This window comes from Bombina bombina, chromosome 4, assembly GCF_027579735.1.
Source record: "Bombina bombina isolate aBomBom1 chromosome 4, aBomBom1.pri, whole genome shotgun sequence".
Taxonomy (NCBI): Eukaryota; Metazoa; Chordata; class Amphibia; order Anura; family Bombinatoridae; genus Bombina; species Bombina bombina.
This window is the reverse complement of record NC_069502.1, coordinates 34,527,321-34,554,690: the sequence shown is the minus strand read 5'-3', so window position 1 is coordinate 34,554,690 and position 27,370 is coordinate 34,527,321. Positions and strand designations below refer to the sequence as shown.

The 27,370-nt window shown below is 43.0% G+C and overlaps 1 protein-coding gene across 1 annotated transcript in view; it reads left to right on the top strand.

Moving 5' to 3' along the window:
- The window catches only part of GTF3C2 (general transcription factor IIIC subunit 2), a 452,236-nt gene that overhangs the window by 349,435 nt on the left and 75,431 nt on the right, over positions 1–27,370 (top strand). The window contains exons 12-14 of the mRNA XM_053710988.1: positions 2,769–2,930; positions 3,207–3,294; positions 26,705–26,833. Of these exons, the coding sequence (XP_053566963.1) occupies positions 2,769–2,930; positions 3,207–3,294; positions 26,705–26,833 (379 nt within the window). The remainder of the gene's footprint in view (positions 1–2,768; positions 2,931–3,206; positions 3,295–26,704; positions 26,834–27,370) is intronic.

Below are 27,370 nucleotides of genomic sequence, written 5' to 3'. Positions count from 1 at the left end.
GACAGTTGTGCTTTTTCAGATCCAATGGATAAAAAATTGGAGGGTTACCTTAAGAAAATGTTTATTCAACAAGGTTTTATTTTACAGCCCCTTGCATGCATTGCGCCTGTCACTGCTGCGGCGGCATTCTGGTTTGAGGCCCTGGAAGAGGCCATCCATACAGCTCCATTGACTGAAATTGTTGACAAGCTTAGAACTCTTAAGCTAGCTAACTCATTTGTTTCTGATGCCATTGTTCATTTGATTAAACTAAAGGCTAAGAATTCCGGATTCGCCATCCAGGCGCGTAGGGCGCTATGGCTCAAATCCTGGTCAGCTGATGTGACTTCAAAGTCTAAATTACTCAACATTCCTTTCAAGGGGCAGACCTTATTTGGGCCTGGTTTGAAAGAAATTATTGCTGACATTACTGGAGGTAAGGATCATACCCTTCCTCAGGACAGGGCCAAATCAAAGGCCAAACAGTCTAATTTTCGTGCCTTTCGAAATTTCAAGGCAGGTGCAGCATCAACTTCCTCTGCTTCAAAACAAGAGGGAACTTTTGCTCAATCCAAGCAGTCATGGAAACCTAACCAGTCCTGGAACAAGGGCAAGCAGGCCAGAGAGCCTGCTGCTGCCTCTAAGACAGCATGAAGGAGCGGCCCCCTATCCGACAACGGATCTAGTAGGGGGCAGACTCTCTCTCTTCGCCCAGGCGTGGGCAAGAGATGTTCAGGATCCCTGGGCATTGGAGATCATATCTCAGGGATATCTTCTAGACTTCAAAGCTTCTCCTCCACAAGGGAGATTTCACCTTTCAAGATTATCTGCAAACCAGATAAAGAAAGAGGCATTCCTAAGCTGCGTACAAGATCTCCTTGTAATGGGAGTGATCCATCCAGTTCCGCGGACGGAACAAGGACAGGGGTTTTATTCAAATCTGTTTGTGGTTCCCAAAAAAGAGGGAACCTTCAGACCAATTTTGGATTTAAAGATCCTAAACAAATTCCTCAGAGTTCCATCATTCAAGATGGAAACTATTCGAACCATTTTACCCATGATACAAGAGGGTCAGTACATGACCACAGTGGACTTAAAGGATGCCTACCTTCACATTCCGATTCACAAGAATCATCATCAGTTCCTGAGGTTTGCCTTTCTAGACAGGCATTACCAGTTTGTAGCTCTTCCATTCGGGTTGGCTACAGCCCCAAGAATTTTTACAAAGGTTCTGGGCTCACGTCTGGCGGTCCTAAGACCGCGAGGCATAGCGGTGGCTCCTTACCTGGACGACATCCTGATACAGGCGTCAAGCTTTCAAATTGCCAAATCCCATACAGAGATAGTTCTGGCATTCCTAAAGTCGCATGGGTGGAAAGTGAACGAAGAAAAGAGTTCTCTATCTCCTCTCACAAGGGTTTCCTTCCTAGGGACTCTAATAGATTCTGTAGAAATGAAAATTTACCTGACGGAGTCCAGGTTATCAAAGTCTCGGAGTTATCTGCCTTACATTGTGATTCTCCTTATCTGATCTTTCATTCAGATAAAGTTGTTCTGCATACAAAACCTGGGTTTTTACCTAAGGTGGTTTCTAACAAGAATATCAATCAAGAGATTGTTGTTCCATCATTATGTCCTAATCCTTCTTCAAAGAAGGAACGTCTTTTGCATAATCTAGACGTAGTCCGTGCATTGAAGTTTTACTTACAGGCTACTAAAGATTTTCGCCAAACATCTAACCTGTTTGTTGTTTACTCTGGACAGAGGAGAGGTCAGAAGGTCTCGGCAACCTCTCTTTCTTTTTGGCTTCGGAGTATAATCCGTTTAGCCTATGAGACTGCTGGACAGCAGCCTCCTGAAAGGATTACAGCTCATTCTACTAGAGCTGTGGCTTCCACCTGGGCCTTTAAAAATGAGGCCTCTGTTGAACAGATTTGCAAGGCTGCAACTTGGTCTTCGCTTCATACTTTTTCCAAATTTTACAAATTTGATACTTTTGCTTCTTCGGAGGCTGTTTTTGGGAGAAAGGTTCTACAGGCAGTGGTTCCTTCCGTTTAAGTTCCTGCCTTGTCCCTCCCATCATCCGTGTACTTTAGCTTTGGTATTGGTATCCCACAAGTAATGGATGATCCGTGGACTGGATACACTTAACAAGAGAAAACATAATTTATGCTTACCTGATAAATTTATTCCTCTTGTAGTGTATCCAGTCCACGGCCCGCCCTGTCCTTTTCAGGCAGGTCTAAATTTTAATTAAACTACAGTCACCACTGCACCCTATGGTTTCTCCTTTCTCTGTTTGTCTTCAGGCGAATGACTGGATATGGCAGTTAGGGGAGGAGCTATATAACAGCTCTGCTGTGGGTGATCCTCTTGCAACTTCCTGTTGGGAAGGAGAATATCCCACAAGTAATGGATGATCCGTGGACTGGATACACTACAAGAGAAATAAATTTATCAGGTAAGCATAAATTATGTTTTTGTAATACTTTTGTGACTTACAGGCAGGGAAAATAGAATGTTTTTTTTAAATATTAGTGAAAATGTTTGTACCGTACTGTAGACAACATTCCATATGCCCTTTAAGTTACCCTCTCACTGTTTTTGTGTCTGTTTACCAAAAATCCCCAAACACTGATGCTTGAGAGAAGAAAACTAGAAAAAGGTTTGTTGGTGAATACCAAGAAATAGATTGATATAATCCGCAGTGTTCAGCATCAGGGCGCATGTTTTCATACTGTCTTGCACTAACTGAATAATACTTTATCATTTTTTTTTTCTCTATACAGTAATTTCCTGGTGACCAGCGGTAATGACCGGAGGTTGAAGTTCTGGGACTTTCGACGTCTCTATGAACCAATTAATAACATCAAACGCTACCACAGCACAGAGATTAGCTGGCTGCTTCCTTATTGCGGTGTGACTGTGGCTCAGGATAACTGTTACGCATCGTGAGTACTGCGGCACAACGCTAACGCATTAGCAAATGGGAAAGCTCTTCTACAGCGAAAGCACAAATATTTCAATGTGAACTGTATACACACCCTGTACGTGCAAATTACAGATATGCTCTGACGCGAGCAGAGACTGCAGATTTATGTAGTACACTTCTTACAGGAGTGGATAGAACATACCTGACAGACAGGAAGCTTTCTCATAGCACAGTGATTTCATTGCTGTTCCGCGTTCTACAGCTATTTACTTTAGATTTTGTTTGTACGTTTTAGATTTGGGCTGTGTGGGATCCATTACGTGGACTCTGGCTTTTTGGAATGCAAACCTTACTTTATGGCACCACGGAAAGGAACTGTATGGGTAAGATAAGAAATGATATAAATGGCTTTGTTTGTAAATGGGATATTATATAGATGTTAAGTGGGAGCAATGACTTGTGTTGTGTTGGGATTTGAGTCACAGTTGAATAAGACTCCGACATTATCCTCTGTAGAAATTCCTGGTTTCAATACTCCATAATAGAAATCTGAAACTAAAACTCTTAGCGACTGCCCAAGACGTCTTCAAATGCAGTTTCACAAAACGTTCAAATTTGTTTGTTTTTGTGTGGTGGGGGGAGCACAGAGTGTAACTTCTGTATTTGATGGGGACACTGAAACCAAGAACTCAATCTCTGACATCAGAAAAAAAGCTTTATGGAATATCCATTGCTTTAGATTGGTACAGAATGTGCTGAAGCCAAGGTATTAAAGGGGCATTTAACAGCTTGAGATGTTGATATATAAGGCAAATGGTTAGAGGAGTTTTGCTGTTGAAAACAAATGCAGTGTAAAGGATGTTGTTAATACACTGGATATGTTATTCTGTAGCATCACAGCAGAAATGTCTTGTAATTTGTGTGCACTGTCCCTTTAAGGGTACTCAAGCCTATAACACACGCACGTTTCGCAAAACAATTCTATCAACAGGTTAAGCAATAACAGTACAGGGATTGTACTTCTGACTGTTAATTAGAAAAAACCCCAATTCCTCAGAAACAGGAAAAAACTAAACCTTCTCTTTATAAGGTAAACTCTAATCTTACATATGCAAGGTGCACTGTTATCTTGCATATGCAAGGTGATCTGTTATCTTACATATGCAAGGTGATCTGTTATCTTACATATGCAAGGTGATCTGTTATCATACATATGCAAGGTGCACTGTTATCTTACATATGCAAGGTGATCTGTTATCTTACATATGCAAGGTGATCTGTTATCTTACATATGCAAGGTGATCTGTTATCTTACATATGCAAGGTGATCTGTTATCATACATATGCAAGGTGATCTGTTATCTTACATATGCACGGTGATCTGTTATCTTACATATGCAAGGTGATCTGTTATCATACATATGCAAGGTGATCTGTTATCTTACATATGCAAGGTGATCTGTTATCTTACATATGCAAGGTGATCTGTTATCATACATATGCAAGGTGATCTGTTATCATACATATGCAAGGTGCACTGTTATCTTACATATGCAAGGTGATCTGTTATTATACATATGCAAGGTGCACTGTTATCTTACATATGCAAGGTGATCTGTTATCTTACATATGCAAGGTGCCCTGTTATCTTACATATGCAAGGTGATCTGTTATCTTACATATGCAAGGTGCCCTGTTATCTTACATATGCAAGGTGATCTGTTATTATACATATGCAAGGTGATCTGTTATCTTACATATGCAAAGTGACCTCTTATCTTACATATGCAAGGTGCACTGTTATCTTACATATGCAAAGTGACCTCTTATCTTACATATGCAAGGTGCACTGTTATCTTACATATGCAAGGTGCATTGTTATCTTACATATGCACGGTGATCTGTTATCTTACATATGCAAGGTTTTCTGTTATCTTACATATGCAAGGTTTTCTGTTATCTTACATATGCAAGGTTTTCTGTTATCTTACATATGCAAGGTGATCTGTTATCTTACATATGCAAGGTGATCTGTTATCTTACATATGCAAGGTTTTCTGTTATCTTACATATGCAAGGTTATCTGTTATCTTACATATGCAAGGTTATCTGTTATCTTACATATGCAAGGTTATCTGTTATCTTACATATGCAAGGTTATCTGTTATCTTACATATGCAAGGTGATCTGTTATCTTACATATGCAAGGTGCACTGTTATCTTACATATGCAAGGTGATCTGTTATCTTACATATGCAAGGTGCACTGTTATCTTACATATGCAAGGTGATCTGTTATCTTACATATGCAAGGTTATCTGTTATCTTACATATGCAAAGTGACCTCTTATCTTACATATGCAAGGTGATCTGTTATCTTACATATGCAAGGTGATCTGTTATCTTACATATGCAAGGTGAACTGTTATCTTACATATGCAAGGTGATCTGTTATCTTACATATGCAAGGTGATCTGTTATCTTACATATGCAAGGTGCACTGTTATCTTACATATGCAAGGTGATCTGTTATCGTACATATGCAAGGTGATCTGTTATCTTACATATGCAAAGTGACCTCTTATCTTACATATGCAAGATGATCTGTTATCTTACATATGCAAGATGATCTGTTTTTATACATTTGCAAGATGATCTGTTATCTTACATATGCAAGGTGATCTGTTATCTTACATATGCAAGGTGATCTGTTATTATACATATGCAAGGTGATCTGTTATCTTACATATGCAAAGTGACCTCTTATCTTACATATGCAAGGTGATCTGTTATCTTACATATGCAAGGTGATCTGTTATTATACATATGCAAGGTGATCTGTTATCTTACATATGCAAAGTGACCTCTTATCTTACATATGCAAGATGATCTGTTATCTTACATATGCAAGATGATCTGTTTTTATACATTTGCAAGATGATCTGTTATCTTACATATGCAAGGTGATCTGTTATCTTACATATGCAAAGTGACCTCTTATCTTACATATGCAAGGTGATCTGTTATCTTACATATGCAAGGTGATCTGTTATCTTACATATGCAAAGTGACCTCTTATCTTACATATGCAAGGTGCACTGTTATCTTACATATGCAAGGTGATCTGTTATCTTACATATGCAAGATGATCTGTTATCTTACATATGCAAGGTGATCTGTTATCTTACATATGCAAAGTGACCTCTTATCTTACATATGCAAGGTGATCTGTTATCTTACATATGCAAGGTGATCTGTTATCTTACATATGCAAGGCGATCTGTTATCTTACATATGCAAGGTGAACTGTTATCTTACATATGCAAGATGATCTGTTATCTTACATATGCAAGGCAATCTGTTATCTTACATATGCAAGGTGATCTGTTATCATACATATGCAAGGTGATCTGTTATCTTACATATGCAAGGTGATCTGTTATCTTACATATGCAAGGTGCACTGTTATATTACATATGCAAGGTGAACTGTTATCTTACATATGCAAGGTGAACTGTTATCTTACATATGCAAGGTGATCTGTTATCTTACATATGCAAGGTGATCTGTTATCTTACATATGCAAGGTGAACTGTTATCTTACATATGCAAGGTGATCTGTTATCTTACATATGCAAGGTGCACTGTTATCTTACATATGCAAGGTGCACTGTTATCTTACATATGCAAGGTGATCTGTTATCTTACATATGCAAGGTGCACTGTTATCTTACATATGCAAGGTGCACTGTTATCTTACATATGCAAAGTGACCTCTTATCTTACATATGCAAGGTGATCTGTTATCTTACATATGCAAGGTGATCTGTTTTTATACATTTGCAAGATGATCTGTTATCTTACATATGCAAGATGATCTGTTATCTTACATATGCAAGGTGATCTATTATCTTACATATGCAAGGTGATCTGTTATCTTACATATGCAAGGTGATCTGTTATTATACATATGCAAGGTGATCTGTTATCTTACATATGCAAGGTGATCTGTTATTATACATATGCAAGGTGATCTGTTATCTTACATATGCAAGGTGATCTATTATCTTACATATGCAAGGTGATCTGTTATTATACATATGCAAGGTGATCTGTTATCTTACATATGCAAGGTGATCTGTTATCTTACATATGCAAGGTGATCTGTTATCTTACATATGCAAGGTGCACTGTTATCTTACATATGCAAGGTGATCTGTTATCTTACATATGCAAGGTACACTGTTATCTTAGATATGCAAGGTGAACTGTTATCTTACCTATGCAAGGTGCACTGTTATCTTACATATGCAAGGTGCACTGTTATCATACATATGCAAGGTGATCTGTTATCTTACATATGCAAGGTGATCTGTTATCTTACATATGCAAGGTGCACTGTTATCTTACATATGCAAGGTACACTGTTATCTTACATATGCAAGGTGCACTGTTATCTTACATATGCAAGGTGATCTGTTATCTTACATATGCAAGGTGATCTGTTGTCTTACATATGCAAGGTGATCTGTTATCATACATATGCAAGGTGATCTGTTATCTTACATATGCAAGGTACACTGTTATCTTACATATGCAAGGTGCACTGTTATCTTACATATGCAAGGTGCACTGTTATCTTACATATGCACGGTGATCTGTTATCTTACATATGCAAGGTGCACTGTTATCTTACATATGCAAGGTGCACTGTTATCTTACATATGCACGGTGATCTGTTATCTTACATATGCAAGGTGCACTGTTATCTTACATATGCAAGGTGATCTGTTATCTTACATATGCAAGGTGATCTGTTGTCTTACATATGCAAGGTGATCTGTTATCTTACATATGCAAGGTGATCTGTTATCATACATATGCAAGATGATCTGTTATCTTACATATGCAAGGTGATCTGTTATCTTACATATGCAAGGTGATCTGTTATTATACATATGCAAGGTGATCTGTTATCTTACATATGCAAGGTGATCTGTTATCTTACATATGCAAGGTGCACTGTTATCTTACATATGCAAGGTGATCTGTTATCTTACATATGCAAGGTGCACTGTTATCTTACATATGCAAGGTGCACTGTTATCTTACATATGCAAGGTGATCTGTTATCTTACATATGCAAGGTGATCTGTTATCTTACATATGCAAGGTGCACTGTTATCTTACATATGCAAGGTGATCTGTTATCTTACATATGCAAGGTGCACTGTTATCTTATGTTACGGTACCAACAGTGTACCAAAGGTTAATACCAGGGAACAACGTCCTGCATAGGGAATCAGCAATTCACAAACCAGCCAGTTTTCAGGTTTAAACAGAATGTCTACTTTATTTGAAGGCAGCACACAGATTTATACACCCTGGCTTCAGGTTACAGAGGGCATTGGTTTAACAGTAAAGCAAACATATGAACAATGCATCAAACCTCTAACAATTGTCTATTCACAGGTAAAACAGATTAACATATTAAGTACTCAGACAATCTGATGTTGGGCAGTCTAGTTAACATAATCACACAAGGACACAATCAGTTTACCCAGACAGACTCCTGAGACACAATCAGATCTGAAACATACATAGAATACATCTTATTACAGAATATAGGAACAGTTCTTATTAGCTATAAAGTCTTTTATGCCCACTTGGCTTATAGAGTCACAATTGCTCCCACAAGGGGCACTCACACCCTGTACCCATCCTGTATTTATGGATACAGGGTGACATAGACATAAGACAGAGTTATGAAAGTACATGGGGTGTCCAGCATATAAAATTCCATATTTCCATGTAGTCTCTGGGTATCCTTAAGCCCATGTACCTCCAGCCCAAAGAATGTTCCATAACAGGCCCTCCAATGTACAGTGGCGAGATTGGTTTCGTCACATCTCTCCCCTTTTCCAAACAGACTAACAGGGTATCTGACCTCCTGCCGGTCAGTGCCCTGGTTAGTCCAGCAACCCACCCATACAACACAATTAGTAGTACAGCCCACCCACAATAAATGGTTACTATACCTGAGTACGGGGAAAACTTGTCCACAGCTGTGTGGGGGACTGGTACGCTGAATTGGTGGGTTGCGAGGTGGGCAGAGACCAGCTGTACTCTGCCCGGGTGCCAGCACTACCATGGAAGTAGCCTGGTGGGAGCCTGGTTGCTGGAGGGGGAGACCGACTGTCTCCCCTTTGGATACATAGCTGTGCTGCTGGAGGGGGAGACCAATCGTCTCCCCTTTGGCTAAACAGCCGTGTTGCTGGGGAACAGGACCAACTGTCCCTACCCCTTGTAACGCAGCCTGCCGCTGGGGAATGGAGTCTGGGCTCCCAATTCCCTGTATATTCCTCTGCTGCTGGGGGACAGGACCATCAAACTCCTCCCCCTCTGGTTTGTCATGCTCGGCTGTCCAGGGTATATACTGTGCCATATACCACCAGAGCGCCTGGTAGGCATGTCAGTTTGCTGGGACAATCCATCTGTATTCCCGTTATGAGAGAGAATTCCTGTCCATACAAACAAGGGTTCAAATTCCTCAGTGCCCAGACCAGGGCCAAACAGTCCTTCAAAATCCCATCAGCTTCTTTACGAGTTTTCTGTACCTGCTCTTTATAGGTTTCCACAATCCCTTCATACTGACATAGGGTGCCCTTGAGTTGCTGCACCTCACTATGAGCCAGCGTCAGCTTCTCCTCAAGTGTCGCTAAGTTTGTCTTTAAGGTTTCATGTCCCACTCTCAAGCTGGTGTTTTCTGCAGTCTGTCGGTGCAGCTTGTCTAGCAGAGATTCACGTTCTAAACGTGCTTTCTCCAACATAGGTGTGTCCGGTCCACGGCGTCATCCTTACTTGTGGGATATTCTCTTCCCCAACAGGAAATGGCAAAGAGCCCAGCAAAGCTGGTCACATGATCCCTCCTAGGCTCCGCCTACCCCAGTCATTCTCTTTGCCGTTGTACAGGCAACATCTCCACGGAGATGGCTTAGAGTTTTTTAGTGTTTAACTGTAGTTTTTATTATTCAATCAAGAGTTTGTTATTTTAAAATAGTGCTGGTATGTACTATTTACTCAGAAACAGAAAAGAGATGAAGATTTCTGTTTGTATGAGGAAAATGATTTTAGCACCGTAACTAAAATCCATGGCTGTTCCACACAGGACTGTTGAGAGCAATTAACTTCAGTTGGGGGAACAGTGTGCAGTCTCTTGCTGCTTGAGGTATGACACATTCTAACAAGACGATGTAATGCTGGAAGCTGTCATTTTTCCCTATGGGATCCGGTAAGCCATGTTTATTACGATGGTAAATAAGGGCTTCACAAGGGCTTATTAAGATTGTAGACTTTTCTGGGCTAAATCGATTCAGTTTTAAAACATATTTAGCTTTGAGGAATCATTTTATCTGGGTTTATTGATATTATAATATCGGCAGGCACTGTATTAGACACCTTATTTCTCTGGGGCTTTCCCAAAGCATAAGCAGAGCCTCATTTTCGCGCCGGTGTGGCGCACTTGTTTTTGAGAGGCATGGCATGCAGTCGCATGTGAGAGGAGCTCTGATACTTAGAAAAGACTTTCTGAAGGCGTCATTTGGTATCGTATTCCCCTTTGGGCTTGGTTGGGTCTCAGCAAAGCAGATACCAGGGACTGTAAAGGGGTTAAAGTGTTAAAACGGCTCCGGTTCCGTTATTTTAAGGGTTAAAGCTTCCAAATTTGGTGTGCAATACTTTTAAGGCTTCAAGACACTGTGGTGAAAATTTGGTGAATTTTGTACAATTCCTTCATGTTTTTTCGCAATTGCAGTAATAAAGTGTGTTCAGTTTAAAATTTAAAGTGACAGTAACGGTTTTATTTTAAAACGTTTTTTGTACTTTATTATCAAGTTTATGCCTGTTTAACATGTCTGAACTACCAGATAGACTGTGTTCTGAATGTGGGGAAGCCAGAATTCCTGTTCATTTAAATAAATGTGATTTATGTGATAATGACAATGATGCCCAAGATGATTCCTCAAGTGAGGGGAGTAAGCATGGTACTGCATCATTCCCTCCTTCGTCTACACGAGTCTTGCCCACTCAGGAGGCCCCTAGTACATCTAGCGCGCCAATACTGCTTACTATGCAACAATTAACGGCTGTAATGGATAATTCTGTCAAAAACATTTTAGCCAAAATGAACCCTTGTCAGCGTAAGCGTGGCTGCTCTGTTTTAGTTACTGAAGAGCATGACGACGCTGATATTAATATCTCTGAAGGGCCCCTAACCCAATCTGAGGGGGCCAGGGAGGTTTTGTCTGAGGGAGAAATTACTGATTCAGGGAACATTTCTCAACAGGCTGAACCTGATGTAATTGCATTTAAATTTAAGTTGGAACATCTCCGCATTCTGCTTAAGGAGGTATTATCCACTCTGGATGATTGTGAAAAGTTGGTCATCCCAGAGAAACTATGTAAAATGGACAAGTTCCTAGAGGTGCCGGAGCTCCCAGAAGCTTTTCCTATACCCAAGCGGGTGGCGGACATTGTTAATAAAGAATGGGAAAGGCCCGGTATACCTTTCGTCCCTCCCCCCATATTTAAAAAATTGTTTCCTATGGTCGACCCCAGAAAGGACTTATGGCAGACAGTCCCCAAGGTCGAGGGAGCGGTTTCTACTTTAAACAAACGCACCACTATACCCATAGAGGATAGTTGTGCTTTCAAAGATCCTATGGATAAAAAATTAGAAGGTTTGCTTAAAAAGATGTTTGTTCAGCAGGGTTACCTTCTACAACCAATTTCATGCATTGTCCCTGTCACTACAGCCGCATGTTTCTGGTTTGATGAACTGATAAAGGCGCTCGATAGTGATTCTCCTCCTTATGAGGAGATTATGGACAGAATCAATGCTCTCAAATTGGCTAATTCTTTCACCCTAGACGCCACTTTGCAATTGGCTAGGTTAGCGGCTAAGAATTCTGGGTTTGCTATTGTGGCGCGCAGAGCGCTTTGGTTGAAATCTTGGTCGGCTGACGCGTCTTCCAAGAACAAGCTACTAAACATTCCTTTCAAGGGGAAAACGCTGTTTGGCCCTGACTTGAAAGAGATTATCTCGGATATCACTGGGGGTAAGGGCCACGCCCTTCCTCAGGATCGGCCTTTCAAGGCGAAAAATAGACCCAATTTTCGTCCCTTTCGTAAAAACGGACCAGTCCAAAGTGCTACGTCCTCTAAGCAAGAGGGTAATACTTCTCAAGCCAAGCCAGCTTGGAGACCAATGCAAGGCTGGAACAAGGGAAAGCAGGCCAAGAAGCCTGCCACTGCTACCAAGACAGCATGAAATATTGGCCCCCGATCCGGGACCGGATCTGGTGGGGGGCAGACTCTCTCTCTTCGCTCAGGCTTGGGTAAGAGATGTTCTGGATCCTTGGGCGCTAGAAATAGTCTCCCAGGGTTATCTTCTGGAATTCAAGGGACTTCCCCCAAGGGGGAGGTTCCACAGGTCTCAGTTGTCTTCAGACCACATAAAAAGACAGGCGTTCTTACATTGTGTAGAAGACCTGTTAAAAATGGGAGTGATTCATCCTGTTCCACTAAGAGAACAAGGGATGGGGTTCTACTCCAATCTGTTCATAGTTCCCAAAAAAGAGGGAACGTTCAGACCAATCTTAGATCTCAAGATCTTAAACAGGTTTCTCAAGGTTCCATCTTTCAAGATGGAAACCATTCGAACTATTCTTCCTTCCATCCAGGAGGGTCAATTCATGACCACGGTGGATTTAAAGGATGCGTATCTACATATTCCTATCCACAAGGAACATCATCGGTTCCTAAGGTTTGCATTCCTGGACAAACATTACCAGTTCGTGGCGCTTCCTTTCGGATTAGCCACTGCTCCAAGGATTTTCACAAAGGTACTAGGCTCCCTTCTAGCGGTGCTAAGACCAAGGGGCATTGCAGTAGTACCTTACCTGGACGACATTCTGATTCAAGCGTCGTCCCTTCCTCAAGCAAAGGCTCACACGGACATTGTCCTGGCCTTTCTCAGATCTCACGGCTGGAAAGTGAACGTGGAAAAGAGTTCTCTATCCCCGTCAACAAGGGTTCCCTTCTTGGGAACAATTATAGACTCTTTAGAAATGAGGATCTTTCTAACAGAGGCCAGAAAAACAAAACTTCTAGACTCTTGTCGGATACTTCATTCCGTTCCTCTTCCTTCCATAGCTCAGTGCATGGAAGTGATCGGGTTGATGGTAGCGGCGATGGACATAGTTCCTATTGCGCGCATTCATCTAAGACCATTACAACTGTGCATGCTCAGTCAGTGGAATGGGGACTATACAGACTTGTCTCCGAAGATACAAGTAAATCAGAGGACCAGAGACTCACTCCGTTGGTGGCTGTCCCTGGACAATCTGTCTCAAGGGATGACGTTCCGCAGACCAGAGTGGGTCATTGTCACGACCGACGCCAGTCTGATGGGCTGGGGCGCGGTCTGGGGATCCCTGAAAGCTCAGGGTCTTTGGTCTCGGGAAGAATCTCTTCTACCGATAAATATTCTGGAACTGAGAGCGATATTCAATGCTCTCAAGGCCTGGCCTCGGCTAGCGAGGACCAAGTTCATACGGTTTCAATCAGACAACATGACAACTGTTGCGTACATCAACCATCAGGGGGGAACAAGGAGTTCCCTAGCGATGGAAGAAGTGACCAAAATCATTCTATGGGCGGAGTCTCACTCCTGCCACCTGTCTGCTATCCACATCCCAGGAGTGGAAAATTGGGAAGCGGATTTTCTGAGTCGTCAGACATTGCATCCGGGGGAGTGGGAACTCCATCCGGAAATCTTTGCCCAAGTCACTCACCTGTGGGGCATTCCAGACATGGATCTGATGGCCTCTCGTCAGAACTTCAAAGTTCCTTGCTACGGGGCCAGATCCAGGGATCCCAAGGCGGCTCTAGTGGATGCACTAGTAGCACCTTGGACCTTCAAACTAGCTTATGTGTTCCCGCCATTTCCTCTCATCCCCAGGCTGGTAGCCAGGATCAATCAGGAGAGGGCGTCGGTGATCTTGATAGCTCCTGCGTGGCCACGCAGGACTTGGTATGCAGATCTGGTGAATATGTCATCGGCTCCACCTTGGAAGCTACCTTTGAGACGAGACCTTCTTGTTCAGGGTCCGTTCGAACATCCGAATCTGGTTTCACTCCAGCTGACTGCTTGGAGATTGAACGCTTGATTTTATCGAAGCGAGGATTCTCAGTTTCTGTTATCGATACTCTTGTTCAGGCCAGAAAGCCTGTAACTAGAAAGATTTACCACAAAATTTGGAAAAAATATATCTGTTGGTGTGAATCTAAAGGATTCCCTTGGGACAAGGTTAAGATTCCTAGGATTCTATCCTTCCTTCAAGAAGGATTGGAAAAAGGATTATCTGCTAGTTCCCTGAAGGGACAGATTTCTGCCTTGTCGGTATTACTTCACAAAAAGCTGGCAGCTGTGCCAGATGTTCAAGCCTTTGTTCAGGCTCTGGTTAGAATCAAGCCTGTTTACAAACCTTTGACTCCTCCTTGGAGTCTCAATTTAGTTCTTTCAGTTCTTCAGGGGGTTCCGTTTGAACCCTTACATTCCGTTGATATTAAGTTATTATCTTGGAAAGTTTTGTTTTTAGTTGCGATTTCTTCTGCTAGAAGAGTCTCAGAATTATCTGCTCTGCAGTGTTCTCCTCCTTATCTGGTGTTCCATGCAGATAAGGTGGTTTTACGTACTAAACCTGGTTTTCTTCCAAAAGTTGTTTCTAACAAAAACATTAACCAGGAGATTATCGTACCTTCTCTGTGTCCAAAACCAGTTTCAAAGAAGGAACGTTTGTTGCACAATTTGGATGTTGTTCGCGCTCTAAAATTCTATTTAGATGCTACAAAGGATTTTAGACAAACATCTTCCTTGTTTGTTGTTTATTCAGGTAAAAGGAGAGGTCAAAAAGCAACTTCTACCTCTCTCTCTTTTTGGATTAAAAGCATCATCAGATTGGCTTACGAGACTGCCGGACGGCAGCCTCCCGAAAGAATCACAGCTCATTCCACTAGGGCTGTGGCTTCCACAAGGGCCTTCAAGAACGAGGCTTCTGTTGATCAGATATGTAGGGCAGCGACTTGGTCTTCACTGCACACTTTTACCAAATTTTACAAGTTTGATACTTTTGCTTCTTCTGAGGCTATTTTTGGGAGAAAGGTTTTGCAAGCCGTGGTGCCTTCCATTTAGGTGACCTGATTTGCTCCCTCCCTTCATCCGTGTCCTAAAGCTTTGGTATTGGTTCCCACAAGTAAGGATGACGCCGTGGACCGGACACACCTATGTTGGAGAAAACAGAATTTATGTTTACCTGATAAATTTCTTTCTCCAACGGTGTGTCCGGTCCACGGCCCGCCCTGGTTTTTTAATCAGGTCTGATAATTTATTTTCTTTAACTACAGTCACCACGGTACCATATGGTTTCTCCTATGCAAATATTCCTCCTTAACGTCGGTCGAATGACTGGGGTAGGCGGAGCCTAGGAGGGATCATGTGACCAGCTTTGCTGGGCTCTTTGCCATTTCCTGTTGGGGAAGAGAATATCCCACAAGTAAGGATGACGCCGTGGACCGGACACACCGTTGGAGAAAGAAATTTATCAGGTAAACATAAATTCTGTTTTTTCCTCTGCGCTCCTCTTCTCCTTCATCAGCGCATTGTAACGGGACCTCCACATATCAATAGCGGATAGAGATTTACTGAGCTCAGCGTCCTGGGGCTTAGCAGCAGGTGGGTCAGTCTCTGCTGCATGGATCTGGGCACGGGTAGTCACAGAGTTAACATCAGCGGGACCCATAGGAGCGTAGGCAGAAACAAGGGGGGCCAAGTCATTTCCAAGAAGAACATCAGCAGGTAAGTCCTTCTTGACCCCCACATTCACAGGTCTAGCGCCCACTCCCCAATCCAAATGTACCCTGGCAACAGGTAGGCTGAACACATCGCCCCCTGCTACCCTCACAGCCACAGTGTCTCCAGTGTACTGTTTCTCAGACACCAAGTTCTTTTGAAGCAAGGTCATGGTAGCACCAGTATCCCGTAGACCACTGACCTTCTTCCCATTCACTTTAACCAGTTGCCGGTTATTCCGGTGGGCAGCTTGCACAAGGTCTGCCTCATGTAGGATGCTCCAGCATTCTTGCGCCTCTACGTAGCGGGCCGCAGGCTGAGGATTACGTGGGATTCCGCCGGCGGGTCTTCTCCAGGACTGCGCTTGGTTCGCTGCGTTTAGGGGACACTCTGGTCTTTTGTGCCCTAGTTGCTTACATCTAAAGCACCGAATAGGTTGTGAGTAGCACCGCAGGGCTCTCTGAGGGTAGTTCGTGGCCGGGGGCCGTGTGGTATAGTGGTGCGCCGGGGTTTGGTAACTGGCAGCTGCTGGGGTGACTGGGGGTCTGTACTCCACTCTAGCAGGGGGCTTAGTGGTAGCAGTGTCCAGTTTGCGGGCATCCGTATACTCATCTGCCAAGCGAGCCGCTTCCTGCAGGGTGGAGGGTTTACGGTCCCGAACCCACTCTCGAACTCCTGCGGGTAATTTGTCGAAGCAATGTTCCAACAGGAATAGCTGCAGCACCTCTTCCCCAGATATGGCTTGGCACCCCGCTATCCAGTGAGCTGCTGTGCGGTGCACCTTACATGCCCACTCAAGGTAGGAATGTCCAGCTAATTTAACAGTGTCTCTGAACCGCCTCCGGTATGCCTCCGGTGTAACCGCATACCTGGAGAGCAGAGCCTCTTTTACAGTATTATAATCCCTGACTTCCTCATCTGGAATGGCCCGAAAAGCCTCTCTGGCCCGGCCGGATAATTTTCCAGATAATATCGTGACCCAGTCCTCTGCGGGTACCTTGTGTAGTGCACATTGCCTCTCAAAATCCGCAAGGTACCCATCAATCTCTCCTTCTGTTTCCAGGAAGTTTTTAAAAGCTGCAAAATTTACTTTTCTCTTTTCCATCTTAGTCAGTATTGTAATAATCCCCCTCTTCCTGAGGTTACTGGCTTGTGTAGTTGCTCTTCTGGGCGATAAGGTTCATTCCGTCGCTGCCACCAATGTTACGGTACCAACAGTGTACCAAAGGTTAATACCAGGGAACAACGTCCTGCATAGGGAATCAGCAATTCACAAACCAGCCAGTTTTCAGGTTTAAACAGAATGTCTACTTTATTTGAAGGCAGCACACAGATTTATACACCCTGGCTTCAGGTTACAGAGGGCATTGGTTTAACAGTAAAGCAAACATATGAACAATGCATCAAACCTCTAACAATTGTCTATTCACAGGTAAAACAGATTAACATATTAAGTACTCAGACAATCTGATGTTGGGCAGTCTAGTTAACATAATCACACAAGGACACAATCAGTTTACCCAGACAGACTCCTGAGACACAATCAGATCTGAAACATACATAGAATACATCTTATTACAGAATATAGGAACAGTTCTTATTAGCTATAAAGTCTTTTATGCCCACTTGGCTTATAGAGTCACAATTGCTCCCACAAGGGGCACTCACACCCTGTACCCATCCTGTATTTATGGATACAGGGTGACATAGACATAAGACAGAGTTATGAAAGTACATGGGGTGTCCAGCATATAAAATTCCATATTTCCATGCAGTCTCTGGGTATCCTTAAGCCCATGTACCTCCAGCCCAAAGAATGTTCCATAACAGGCCCTCCAATGTACAGTGGCGAGATTGGTTTCGTCACATCTTACATATGCAAGGTGATCTGTTATCGTACATATGCAAGGTGATCTGTTATCTTACATATGCAAGGTGATCTGTTATCTTACATATGCAAGGTGATCTGTTATCTTACATATGCAAGGTGATCTGTTATCATACATATGCAAGGTGATCTGTTATCTTACATATGCAAGGTGCACTGTTATCTTACATATGCAAGGTGATCTGTTATCTTACATATGCAAGATGATCTGTTATCTTACATATGCAAGGTGATCTGTTATCTTACATATGCAAGGTGCACTGTTATCTTACATATGCAAGGTGCACTGTTATCTTACATATGCAAGGTGCACTGTTATCTTACATATGCAAGGTGATCTGTTATCTTACATATGCAAGGTGCACTGTTATCATACATATGCAAGGTGATCTGTTATCTTACATATGCAAGGTGCCCTGTTATCTTACAAATGCAAGGTGCACTGTTATCTTACATATGCAAGGTGCACTGTTATCTTACATATGCAAGGTGCACTGTTATCTTACATATGCAAGGTGATCTGTTATCTTACATATGCAAGGTGCACTGTTATCTTACATATGCAAGGTGCACTGTTATCTTACATATGCAAGGTGCACTGTTATCTTACATATGCAAGGTACACTGTTATCTTAGATATGCAAGGTGAACTGTTATCTTACATATGCAAGGTGATCTGTTATCTTACATATGCAAGGTGCACTGTTATCTTACATATGCAAGGTGATCTGTTATCTTACATATGCAAGGTGCCCTGTTATCTTACATATGCAAGGTGATCTGTTATCTTACATATGCAAGGTGATCTGTTATCTTACATATGCAAGGTGATCTGTTATCATACATATGCAAGGTGATCTGTTATCTTACATATGCAAGGTGCACTGTTATCTTACATATGCAAGGTGCACTGTTATCATACATATGCAAGGTGATCTGTTATCTTACATATGCAAGGTGCACTGTTATCTTACATATGCAAGGTGATCTGTTATCTTACATATGCAAGATGATCTGTTATCTTACATATGCAAGGTGATCTGTTATCTTACATATGCAAGGTGCACTGTTATCTTACATATGCAAGGTGCACTGTTATCTTACATATGCAAGGTGCACTGTTATCTTACATATGCAAGGTGATCTGTTATCTTACATATGCAAGGTGCACTGTTATCATACATATGCAAGGTGATCTGTTATCTTACATATGCAAGGTGCCCTGTTATCTTACAAATGCAAGGTGCACTGTTATCTTACATATGCAAGGTGCACTGTTATCTTACATATGCAAGGTGCACTGTTATCTTACATATGCAAGGTGATCTGTTATCTTACATATGCAAGGTGCACTGTTATCTTACATATGCAAGGTGCACTGTTATCTTACATATGCAAGGTGCACTGTTATCTTACATATGCAAGGTGCACTGTTATCTTACATATGCAAGGTGATCTGTTATCTTACATATGCAAGGTACACTGTTATCTTAGATATGCAAGGTGAACTGTTATCTTACATATGCAAGGTGATCTGTTATCTTACATATGCAAGGTGCACTGTTATCTTACATATGCAAGGTGATCTGTTATCTTACATATGCAAGGTGATCTGTTATCTTACATATGCAAGGTGATCTGTTATCTTACATATGCAAGGTGCACTGTTATCTTACATATGCAAGGTGATCTGTTATCTTACATATGCAAGGTGATCTGTTATCTTACATATGCAAGGTGCACTGCTATCTTACATATGCGAGGTGAACTGTTATCTTACATATGCGAGGTGATCTGTTATCGTACATATGCGAGGTGATCTGTTATCGTACATATGCAAGGTGATCTGTTATCTTATATATGCAAGGTGCACTGTTATCTTACATATGCAAGGTGATCTGTTATCATACATATGCAAGGTGATCTGTTATCTTACATATGCAAGGTGATCTGTTATCTTACATATGCAAGGTGATCTGTTATCTTACATATGCAAGGTGATCTGTTATCATACATATGCAAGGTGATCTGTTATCTTACATATGCAAGGTGCACTGTTATCTTACATATGCAAGGTGCACTGTTATACATATGCAAGGTGCACTGTTATCATACATATGCAAGGTGATCTGTTATCTTACATATGCAAGGTGCACTGTTATCATACATATGCAAGGTGATCTGTTATCTTACATATGCAAGGTGCACTGTTATCTTACATATGCAAGGTGATCTGTTATCTTACATATGCAAGGTGCACTGTTATCATACATATGCAAGGTGATCTGTTATCTTACATATGCAAGGTGCCCTGTTATCTTACATATGCAAGGTGCACTGTTATCTTACATATGCAAGGTGCACTGTTATCATACATATGCAAGGTGATCTGTTATCATACATATGCAAGGTGCACTGTTATCTTACATATGCAAGGTGATCTGTTATCTTACATATGCAAGGTGCACTGTTATCTTACATATGCAAGGTGATCTGTTATCTTACATATGCAAGGTGCACTGTTATCTTACATATGCAAGGTGAACTGTTATCATACATATGCAAGGTGATCTGTTATCTTACATATGCAAGGTGATCTGTTATCTTACATATGCAAGGTGATCTGTTATCGTACATATGCAAGGTGCACTGTTATCTTACATATGCAAGGCAATCTGTTATCTTACATATGCAAGGTGCACTGTTATCTTACATATGCAAGGTGCACTGTTATCTTACATATGCAAGGTGCACTGTTATCATACATATGCAAAGTGATCTGTTATCATACATATGCAAGGTGCACTGTTATCTTACATATGCAAGGTGATCTGTTATCTTACATATGCAAGGTGCACTGTTATCTTACATATGCAAGGTGATCTGTTATCTTACATATGCAAGGTGCACTGTTATCTTACATATGCAAGGTAATCTGTTATCATACATATGCAAGGTGCACTGCTCTCTCTGCTAAGCTAGCCATATACGTCAGGTCTAGCTCTGTCTGCTAAGCTAACCATATACGTCAGGTCTAGCGCTGTCTGCTAAGCTAACCATATACGTCAGGTCTAGCTCTGTCTGCTAAGCTAGCCATATACATCAGGTCTAGCTCTGTCTGCTAAGCTAGCCATATACGTCGGGTCTAGCTCTCTCTGCTAAGCTAGCCATATACGTCAGGTGCTCTATCTGCTAAGCTAACCATATACGTCAGGTCTAGCGCTGTCTGCTAAGCTAACCATATACGTCAGGTCTAGCTCTGTCTGCTAAGCTTGCTGTATACGTCAGGTCTAGCTCTGTCTGCTAAGCTAGCCATATACGTCAGGTGTAGCTCTGTCTGCTAAGCTAGCCATATACGTCAGGTGTAGCTCTGTCTGCTAAGCTAGCCATATACGTCAGGTCTAGCTCTGTCTGCTATTCTAGTCATATACGTCAGGTCTAGCTCTGTCTGCTAAGCTTGCTGTATACGTCACGTCTAGCTCTGTCTGCTAAGCTAGCCATACACGTCGGGTCTAGCTCTATCTGCTAAGCTAGCCATATACGTCAGGTCTAGCTCTGTCTGCTATTCTAGTCATATACGTCAGGTCTAGCTCTGTCTGCTAAGCTTGCTGTATACGTCACGTCTAGCTCTGTCTGCTAAGCTAGCCATACACGTCGGGTCTAGCTCTATCTGCTAAGCTAGCCATATACGTCAGGTGTAGCTCTGTCTGCTATTCTAGTCATATACGTCAGGTCTAGCTCTGTCTGCTAAGCTTGCTGTATACGTCACGTCTAGCTCTGTCTGCTAAGCTAGTCATACACGTCGGCTCTAGCTCTATCTGCTAAGCTAGCCATATACGTCAGGTCTAGCTCTGTCTGCTAATCTAGCCATATACATCAGGTCTAGCTCTGTCTGCTAAGCTAGCCATATATGTCGGGTCTAGCTCTGTCTGCTAAGCTAGCCATATACGTCAGGTGTAGCTCTCTCTGCTAAGCTAGCCATAGACATCAGGTCTAGCTCTGTCTGCTAAGCTAGCCATATACGTCAGGTCTAGCTCTGTCTGCTAAGCTAGCCATATACGTCAGGGTTTAGCTCTGTCTGCTAAGCTAGCCATAGATGTCAGGTCTAGCTCTGTCTGCTAAGCTAGTCATATACATCAGGTCTAGCTCTCTCTGCTAAGCTAGCCATAGACATCAGGTCTAGCTCTGTCTGCTAAGCTTGCTGTATACGTCAGGTCTAGCTCTGTCTGCTAAGCTAGCCATATACATCAGGTCTAGCTCTGTCTGCTAAGCTAGCCATATACGTCAGCTCTAGCTCTGTCTGCTAAGCTAGCATATACGTCAGGTCTAGCTCTCTGCTAAGCTAGCCATAGACATCAGGTCTAGCTCTGTCTGCTAAGCTAACCATATACGTCAGCTCTAGCTCTGTCTGCTAAGCTAGCCATATACATCAGGTGTAGCTCTGCCTGCTAAGCTAGCCATATACGTCAGGTGTAGCTCTGTCTGCTAAGCTAGCCATAGACATCAGGTCTAGCTCTGTCTGCTAAGCTAACCATATACGTCAGCTCTAGCTCTGTCTGCTAAGCTAGCCATATACATCAGGTGTAGCTCTGTCTGCTAAGCTAGCCATATACGTCAGGTCTAGCTCTGTCTGCTAAGCTAGCCATATACGTCAGGTCTAGCTCTGTCTGTGTCAGGGTTTTTTCCTGACTTGTTTGCCAGTTCTGGCTCATCCTAACCCTGTCCTGCCTTAGACATCAGGTCTAGCTCTGTCTGCTAAGATAGCCATATACGTCAGGTCTAGCTCTGTCTGCTAAGCTAGCCATATACGTCGGGTCTAGCTCTGCCTGCTAAGCTAGCCATATACGTCAGGTGTAGCTCTGTCTGCTAAGCTAGCCATAGACATCAGGTCTAGCTCTGTCTGCTAAGCTAACCATATACGTCAGCTCTAGCTCTGTCTGCTAAGCTAGCCATATACATCAGGTGTAGCTCTGTCTGCTAAGCTAGCCATATACGTCAGGTCTAGCTCTGTCTGCTAAGCTAGCCATATACGTCAGGTCTAGCTCTGTCTGTGTCAGGGTTTTTTCCTGACTTGTTTGCCATGTGCTGCTGGCAGCCATTTTACTCACCTCTCTTGCTGACTTTGATGCATTCTGGGAGATGCTGTTCACTTCCTGTACTTCCTTTTATGGCCAGACTGGTTTACATCATCCATGTGAGACAGGATGCAGTCTCAGAATTGTGATTGTCCTTGCGTTGTCTCAGACCTGTTTGTGAGAGCTCCTGTGTATTACCTGGCTTTCTGACGTCCCTCCTGGTTCCTGATCCCTGGCTTGTTCCTTGCCGCCTTCTTTCATGGGCTCTCTGATGCGATTAAAGACGAAGTTGCTGCCAGAGATTTACCAGAAGATCTCGAGGCATTGGTGTCTTTTTTGATCCTAATTGACATCAGACTAAGTGAGAGGCCTTTTTTCAAAGAGCGCTTGTGGAAGCCTCCTGTACCGTTGTCTCCTATGTGTACGTTCCCACCCATGCCTCCCTCTCCTCCCATGCCTCCTGGTCCCGAGTCACCAGGTACTGCTGAGCCGATGCAGTTGGGATTCACACATCTCTCTGCGGCGGAGAGGTCCTTTAGGAGGAGGGAGGGGCTCTGCCTCTATTGTGGGTTACAGGGCCACCTTTTGAAGTCTTGTCCTACACGGCTGGGAAACGCTCACACCTAAGGTCCTGTCGGGGGCAGACCTTAGGTGGTTTATCCTTGTCCCCGGAACCGCTAAAGGAGATACCTTTGGTCACGGTTGTCCTTTCCTGGGTGGACTCCTCCATAGTCACCCAGGCTCTTGTTGACTCCGGTGCTGCGGGCTATTTCATTGACAGTGCTTTTGTATCGAAGCACTCCATTCCTGTTTTGCCTTGGTCCGTTCCGCTTGCTATTGAGGCCATTGATGGCAGGCCCCTTCAGCCCGCACTCGTTACTCACGAAACCGCTCCGTTGTCCATGGCTGTTGGGGCTCTCCATTTTGAAACCCTCCAGTTCCAGGTGATAAACTCTCTGCATTTTCCGGTTGTTCTGGGTTATCCCTGGCTCCAAAAGCACAATCCCAGTCTCGACTGGCGCAGGTCCGAAATTTTGTTGTGGTCTCCGCAATGTATTTCCACTTGTCTTCAGAAACCAGTTAAAGTCTTGTGCACTTCTTCTGTATCTCAATTGTCAGAGGAGTACCGAGAGTTCCTAGACGTTTTTGACAAGGTGCATGCCGGTACGTTGCCTCCTCACTGGTCTTACGATTGTGCCATAGACCTGCAACCCGGAGCCATTCCTCCTCGGGGCCGGATTTACGCTCTGTCTGTTGAAGAGAATTGTGCTATGGAGGAGTATGTTTCCGATGCTCTATCGCGGGGGATCATCTGCAAATCCTACTCTCCTGCAGGGGCTGGCTTCTTCTTTGTGAAGAAAAAGGGTGGCGAGTTAAGACCATGCATCGATTATAGGGGTCTTAATCGTCTTACCATTAAGAATTCCGCTCATTACGGAACTCTTTGACCGCCTCAAGGGAGCTATGGTCTTTACTAAGCTTAATTTGAGAGGAGAGTACAATCTCGTTAGGATCAAGGAGGGCCACGAATGGAAAACAGCATTTAACACCAGGAGCGGGCATTATGAGTATCTTGTAATGCCCTTTGGCCTATGTAATGCTCCTGCTGTTTTCCAGGAATTTATTAATGATGTCCTACGAGATATGTTGCAACAGTATGTTGTGCTGTACTTAGACGACATCCTCATACACTCACCCACACTTGAGGCTCATCGTTCTGATGTTACACGGGTTCTTCAGAGACTACGTGAGAACGGCCTGTTTTGTAAACTTGAGAAATGTGAGTTCCATCAGACTCAAGTAACCTTCCTAGGTTATGTTATCTCCGTTGCAGGGTTCTCCATGGATCCTGACAAGTTATCTGCAGTTCTGCAGTGGCCTCGCCTAGTTGGTCTTCGGTCTATTCAACGGTTTTTGGGGTTCGCCAATTACTATAGAAAGTTTATTAAAAAAAAATCACAGACATGACCCGTAAAGAGAATGATCCACTCCATTGGTCACCTACTGCCATTAAGGCCTTTAATAGTCTTAAGACTGCCTTTGCTGCTGCTCCAGTTCTGGCTCATCCTAACCCTGTCCTGCCTTAGACATCAGGTCTAGCTCTGTCTGCTAAGATAGCCATATACGTCAGGTCTAGCTCTGTCTGCTAAGCTAGCCATATACGTCGGGTCTAGCTCTGTCTGCTAAGCTAGCCATAGACGTCAGGTCTAGCTCTGTCTGCTAAGCTAGCCATAGACATCAGGTCTAGCTCTGTCTGCTAAGCTTGCTGTATACGTCAGGTCTAGCTCTGTCTGTTAAGCTAGCCATAGACATCAGGTCTAGCTCTGTCTGCTAAGCTAGCCATATACGTCAGGTCTAGCTCTGTCTGCTAAGCTAGCCATAGACGTCAGGTCTAGCTCTGTCTGCTAAGCTTGCTGTATAAGTCAGGTCTAGCTCTGTCTGCTAAGCTAGCCATATACATCAGGTCTAGCTCTGTCTGCTAAGCTAACCATATACGTCAGGTCTAGCTCTGTCTGCTAAGCTAACCATATACCTCAGCTCTAGCTCTGCCTGCTAATCTAGCCATATATGTCGGGTCTAGCTCTGTCTGCTAAGCTAACCATATACTTCAGGTCTAGCACTGTCTGCTAAGCTAGCCATAGACATCAGGTCTAGCTCTGTCTGCTAATCTAACCATATACATCAGGTCTAGCTCTGTCTGCTAAGCTAACCATATACGTCAGGTGTAGCTCTGTCTGCTAAGCTAGCCATATACGTCAGGTGTAGCTCTGTCTGCTAAGCTAGCCATAGACGTCAGGTCTAGCTCTGTCTGCTAAGCTAGCCATATACGTCAGGTGCTCTCTCTGCTAAGCTAGCCATATACGTCAGCTCTAGCTCTGTCTGCTAAGCTAGCCATAGACGTTGGCTTTCTGTCTGCTAAGCTAGCCATAGACGTTGGCTTTCTGTCTGCTAAGATAACCTTCCTTTGGCCCAGTTTATTATATTCAAATATGCAAGCTATTCTGACTCAGATAGTTGTAATAATGATCTATCCCTTGCTGAGACCTCTATGCCTGGCCTGTATAAGAAGATACAATCACTGCAGACAATCCTTGTCAGATAGCTGAACTCACCAATACCTTGTTCATCCACAAAGTTGCTTTATTCTGAATATCATGTTACAGCAGATAATGAATACAGCAGATGAATGAATGGTTAAAGTATTTTGCGGTCAAAAGATGATACTGATCGTAGCTTGCAATGTATTAACATGAGTGCTTGTTACATGAGGCTGTTAGCTGCAGCCATGACACAGGAAAACATCATAAAACTACAAGGGCTGAGCAATACACAAAAAGGAAATGCATAATAAGGTCAGGGCTAAGACATTCTAGAAAACAGGAGCATTACCAAAAAGTGTCAGTAGATGGCAGTACAGAACAAACACAGGGAAGCCTTGAGAACAATGGCATAAAAATATATGATTTCTTAACTATAACAACATGAACATAACAGAGGCTATGTAATATTCTATGCCTCATTGAGGCAGCACACAAGCGGTCTTACTAACTGAAAGTACTGAACTATTTTCCTTTTAAAGTTTCAGGTTTTGTAAGTCCAAGGTAAAGTGCCAAGTTTTACCTCAAATCATAGAGTGCTACAGCTACACTACTTTGCCTCAATAATAGAGGAACCCCATCTTACGTCTATATTTTTGTTTTTCTCTACACAATTAGCTTGTTACATACTTTTTTTTTTTTTTTAAATCATATGGAAGTTTAAAAATCAAGAGACACTACCGCTAAAAACATGGGGAGGTGTGTTTGTTTTGAATAAAGGGGGTGCCACAGGAATTTGTTGACTGAGATGTGGGTCATTGTGCTAGATTTAACATTTTATTCACACAAGATATTACAGAGCTATACCTTTTACCTTATGCAGTCTATCTCTGGCTCTGATTGGCTCAGCACTGTCACAGCAGGGGACATGAACGGAGAAGTAATGGTCGTGGTGCTGCCAAATGTGAATGTAAACTATTTAAACATGAAGAAGCCGTCCGAACGCAGATTTGTAAGTATTTTATTGTTTATCCCTAACACTCACCTATAGTATATTCCCACCCCCTACCCCTGAGTGACGGGATACACAGTGATACAAGGCACCTGTGGGTTTCCTAGTGACACAACTGGCATAGCCCTCCCACCGCTAGGTGACCTTGTGACACAACTGGCAGAGCCCTCCCACCACTAAGTGACCTTGTGACACAACTGACATAGCCCTCCCACCACTAGGTGACCTTGTGACACAACTGGCAGAGCCCTCCCACCACTGGGTGACCTAGTGACACAACTAATATAGCCCTCACACCACTGGGTGATTTAGTGACACAACTGACATAGCCCTCCCACCACTGGGTGACCTAGTGACACAACTGATATAGCCCTCACACCACTGGGTGATTTAGTGACACAACTGACATAGCCCTCCCACCACTGGGTGACCTTGTGACACAACTGACATAGCCCTCCCACCACTAGGTGACCTTGTGACACAACTGGCAGAGCCCTCCCACCACTGGGTGACCTAGTGACACAACTGACATAGCCC